The following is a 5426-nucleotide window of genomic DNA, read 5'->3' as shown; positions in this document are numbered from 1 at the left end:
GACAAAGAACACCTATGATGAGTTAGTAGTTGTTGATGTAAATACAAGCCTAATGAATCTACTTGATAATATATTTCAGAGAGTCTTTGCACTATGATTATTCATGATTGCTAATCTCCTTGAACCTTTCTTTAAAAACAAGATCTTAGATGCTCAATTTATACAAATATGACACACAAGATGACATGCAACAATCAAATTTTAGAATTGATACAAATATGACACACAAGATGACATACAACAATCAAATTTTAGAATTGTCAGCTTTGATGACAATAAATTTTTACACCTTTTTAATCTAGAGTCTAAGGAAACAAATTAATAAATACTCATCAATTAACACATACGTTAATGAAGTTTGAACCTATAGCATCAGTATTCATATGAAATAGTACTTAGAAGCCTATACCATGAGTGTTCGTACAGCTATAGGTACTACTCCATACAATCCTGTATATAATGCATTAAAATTGATCAGCGAATTTCATAGGATAAAGAGAGTGGTCTTCAGATTATTGATATTCCATTGAAATAATATACCAATTACACAATAAATAATTTTTTTATGCATAGAGAACAAGAAATCAATATTATTGCTGCTACAGCTTTCGTGTTTGATTGTAATTGGAGTAGCCATAGCCATGCGCATATCCACAGATACCAAAGGAGCATTTCTCCTGATGGCAAGCATTGAAGCAACTTCCACAGTTAGCATTATCATTGAAAAAGTTTGTGCACTTTCCTCCACAGCAACCTAACCCATAACCACAAGCATGCCCACATGATCCACAGTTGAATGGGTCAGAAGATACATCAATGCAATACCTCTTCGAGCAGCACGCCCAGTTACCATTTGAGTATCCTCGAGCACTACCATAACGAGCACATAGCCCTGGATCATTACCACACAAAACTTCTGCTTTTCTACCTCTGCTACTATAAGTTCTTCTCAAGAACATAGAATGACTGCCTAGGGAGCTTAGTTCTCTACACTCACATCCTTCATTTCTGACAAGTATAGCCACACATATCAGGACAGAAACTGATAACCTGATTTTGAATACCATTGTTTCAAACAAAGGGCCAAGGTCTTACTACGTGCAAACCTCTAAAAAAAAGTTTGGAAAAGGAAGAAGACAAAGGGTAAGTTGTGATTCAACTGGTTTGGACTATTTATAATGCCCAATAACTTCACCAAATTTGTATAGGAGGAGGAAGTTGTTTAGATTACGTGCCTTGGCTGAGTTTGCTGGGTTGTTGTTCTAGTACAAAAGTTGACCAGGTTAATTTCAATACCTAAAGAGTTAGGCTTGCGGAGTGACAATGTTGAATGTTCACTACAACGTATTGTCATTAGTCAGCTCCGTATATATCCGAATCAAAATTAGCTACAATGTAGAATGTTCTTTTAAGTCTTGTCATTTACAGACAAAATTTTAGTGTGAATATGAGGAAAGTGCAGAGAAATATGGGGCAACATTGGCGACTAGAAAAAATCTTCGCGAATTATTTAGTGCAAGATTAAATCACCATTGCGTTTTCTTTGGACATGAAACTACTTAGCTAATTTAATTTTGATTCGGATTATACGGAGGTGACTAATGACAATGCATCGATGAGGGCATTCCTCAAAATATTGTCTTGTCCACGTGCGATAAAGTCTTATGGTCCCCATCATTTGCTTTGGCCAGCTTTACCCACGTGTTCTATTCATTGCTTTTTGACCACTCATTTTGTTGAAATATCATCAATTTAACGGCTAGTTCGTTGTATAATTGATTTAGCTAGGAGTATATTGAGAAGTTGTAATTACTCATTATCAATTTGTATAGAAAAATAATTGATTTGCAGAAGTCGATTTGATTGGACTGTCCTATAGACTATTTTAGCCTTGTGAACATAAGAATTATATTCTTCTTCTTCTTCGTCTCAATCAATGCTTCAAATACTTTGCACATCCTTGAAGAAATTCATATTCTTAACACAAGGTGGTATTTGTTTAAATAATACTTTCACAAGTCTTTTCAACCCAACCTCATGAGTAATCTCTACAAAATTGACTTGGTCAAATTAGCAATGTCAAAATGTTTCTTATTGTTTGAATGAAGACCTAATAAATTATTTTTATAAACAATATGACTCTAATACAAAGAAGTCAAAGTTATTGATGGAAAGGTTTAATTTACCATCAATATTTGAATACTAATGTAAAATAAATAAGTGTCTTAATAAAATTGTTTACAAATACTACAAATATAGGCATAATTGTAACACAAAATGGCATCCAAATTATAGATCCAAAGAAGAAAAAAAATAAAATCAAGACTTTTGGAACCCACCATTGAGGATGATTTAGAGTCCTTGGTATTGGCAAGTTTGAAGGATATTTCAAGGTAACATATCAAGCATTATGTCAAGTCTTGAGTATATGTTATAAGTAGCAAATATAGATATGCTTGATGATGCTTGTAGCAAATATACAAAGTTATCATGTCAATATGTTGTTTGACTGCATATTATTTATGTAGGAGAACTCGCACAAAACAATGGTAAATTTCAAGAGGAGTGATCTACCTCTTACATTTAGGGGGTATTTATTTTTATGACACATCTTGTTACTTGTTTTTTCTAGTGGATGGGTTAAAGGAATTAGGTGAGCAACTTTTATCAAATTTGCTTCCAAAAGGACATATCTTACCAATTCAAATGTGACTTGTGCACTTGGACATGCATCATGCTTCTACAAACTATTACATCTTTGAAGATTTCTTTGTTACTCCTATTCTAAGAAATAAATAATATAAAAGAAGGAATGAAATGATCAATTCATCATGTTTCTTAGGTCTCTTGCATTTGTTCCAAAAATATATATAAATCACAATTGGGGTGATTGGTTATACCATGATAATTACATAGTTATAAGAGTGTATGATGATCTAGTAGTATTCCATAAATTGTTGATGTTTGTACATGACAAGGTTTCCAATCTAAAAAATGCATGGCAATTGCATGAAGTTAGACATATTTCGATTCGAAACTAAAATTAAAAAACACTTGAATCCTACCTTTGTAAAGTAGAAAAATAGGATATTTTACCATTCTTGGGAGAGAGGGATACACTCTTTCTCGAGGGATGGTCACAACATATGGAATAAAAGTGGATGAAAAAAATATATGATCATGAGGGTTTTGTTGACAAAATGTAGAGGAGTATATGTAGGAAAAATTGACGATCAATATTTTGAGCTTGGAGAAGTATTAATGAGGAACTACCTCATGAAGATTGACATTGATACAATGGGAGAAAAATGGGGAAGGTAATGATGACATGGATGAGAAAATTTAGTTATCCTAACTACGAGGGATTATTCTACAATATTAAGAGCCTAGTGCAAAGGTTGGAGAGTACTAAAAGATGTGGATACCATAGGAAACATCTTCTAAACCAAGAGTACTTGCCTTAATTTAAGAAAAGAGAAATAGGGTAAAGAAGAAGAACCTATAATGAAGGATAATTCTAATAGTGCATCACCAATAAGACCTCTAGGTCCTCATCATTAAATGAATGTGGAAATATTACCTATACAATGACTAATGAGTTATATGGAAAATGAGAAAATTGGTTATCATATCATGTAGAATATTTGAGGGAATTATACAGCATTGCACCCTCTCCAAGAAAACAAAGCTGACATGTTTAAGTCACACAGTTTCACCAATTACTGGTCATTGTTGAAAGTGACCCTACTATGCAAGTTTAAGGAAAATGCATGTGAATAGCTCTTATTAGATAATGAACTTTTGAGGATTGAATTTAAATTTATAGTCTTGATTTCTATGAAGGTCAAATCCTAGATGAAAAATAACTAGCTAGGACAAAAATCTAATCTCACTCTTGATGAACAATCTAATTCTCAATGATAAAATAAATAGATATGGAAGAGGATAAAATCACTCCTAAATAAGGAAGGCATATTTTCCAAGATAGTGGTTCTTTTATTACCTTGATAGGATGTCACCTCAACTATTTCCTTTGGATACCATAAGAGGAAACACTAGATCAATGGATATTTTTATAATGAAAAGTAAACTAACATTTTCTAGTTTGTCTCTAAATTTCATCGTTAGTTTCAAACTTTGACAATATGAGCAATTTCCCTTGAGCATGAAAATCTCTAAATCTATAAAATTCACAAGGAATTATGTGGGAAACTAGTTTTAATAAAAGTGAGAGATACCTTTGCCCCAAAGAATGCAAATTTCACTATATAAGAAGAGATACATTCTCTCTCTCTCTCTCTCTCTCTCTCTCTCTCTCTCTCTCTCTCTCTCTCTCTCTCTCTCTCTCTCCCTCTCTCCTTCTCTCCTTTTCCCAATCTCCCTCCCTGTCTCCATCCCCCCTGTCTCCTTTTCCCAATCTCCCTCCCTATCTCCATCCCCCCTGTCTCCTTCTCCCTCTCCCCCTCTCCTATTCCTAATCTCCCTCTCTCCCTGTCCATCCATCCCCCTCTCCTCATCCCACTCTCTCTCTCTCTCTCTCTCTCTCTCTCTCTCTCTCTCTCTCTCTCTCTCTCTCTCTCTCTCTCTCTCTCTCTCTCTCTCTCCTTTTCCTAGTTCTACATAACTCGTATGGGTTATTTAGAAGTAAGGCCAAAACTTCTAGTTCTACATAACCATTATGGGTTATGATAAATTGTGAACGTTGACATAAAAGGTTTCCATAACCCATATGGCTTATGGGAAAATCTGAATATATTTTAGTCCCAGTGGCCTAAAAAACAGCATTGCAAGTTGTTTGAAGGCCCCACTACTTCTGCACATGATTTTCTAGGACAGTAACAGTGAGGTTTTCATATTCTTTTGTCACTTTTGCTTTAGAATGATTGATCTGTCTCATATATTGGATTGTTTTTGAAGTTATTTTATCATTGTTACTTTATAATATAACAAAATCATGATCATTTGTTGTTTTTTTGCTTTGATCATGATTGATTTGTCTTGTATTTTGGTTTTTTTTAAAGTTATTTTATTATTGTTACTTTAGATTATAACAAAATGATGATCATATCATTTGTTTTATTGGGCTAAGCATGGTGGGATTTACGAGAGGAGGGGAGCGGGGAGCGGGAAATTCAAATTTCAAACATGGGGATGGCGGTCTTTCTGCGGTTGGAGCTAGAGATTATGCAGGTTCCCAGGCATCTCAGGGTACTAAGGGGGACAAGGCGACAGTCAAATCGGTGGAAGATAAAGATTTCAAAACTGGAGACCCATATGATAGGGGTAAAGAAAAGAAATGGACAACTCTTTTTGGAGTCAGGCCTTTGGTGCAATCTGGGCTTCTGGAAGTTAAAAATCTTTCTGATCCGGCAATAGGGGCTTTTTCTATATCTGTGCCGAATAAGCTGGTTGATTTCACTGTTTCT

At 34.5% G+C, this 5426-nt stretch overlaps 1 protein-coding gene across 1 annotated transcript; it reads right to left on the bottom strand.

Annotated features, from left to right (window-relative positions):
• Positions 1 to 599: 599 nt before the first annotated feature.
• On the bottom strand, positions 600 to 1067 carry LOC131060037 (stigma-specific STIG1-like protein 1). Its single transcript, XM_057993130.1, has one exon. The coding sequence runs from the start codon at positions 1065 to 1067 to the stop codon at positions 600 to 602; it is 468 nt and encodes a 155-aa protein (XP_057849113.1).
• Between the last annotated feature and the right edge of the window lie 4359 nt (positions 1068 to 5426).

This window comes from Cryptomeria japonica, chromosome 8, assembly GCF_030272615.1.
Source record: "Cryptomeria japonica chromosome 8, Sugi_1.0, whole genome shotgun sequence".
Lineage (NCBI taxonomy): Eukaryota > Viridiplantae > Streptophyta > Pinopsida > Cupressales > Cupressaceae > Cryptomeria > Cryptomeria japonica.
This window is presented reverse-complemented; position numbering and strand designations above follow the sequence as displayed.

What these genes read in the sequence shown, in the direction of transcription:
- LOC131060037 (XM_057993130.1), bottom strand. Translation starts at nt 1,067, where the DNA reads ATGGTATTCAAAATCAGGTTATCAGTTTCTGTCCTGATATGTGTGGCT.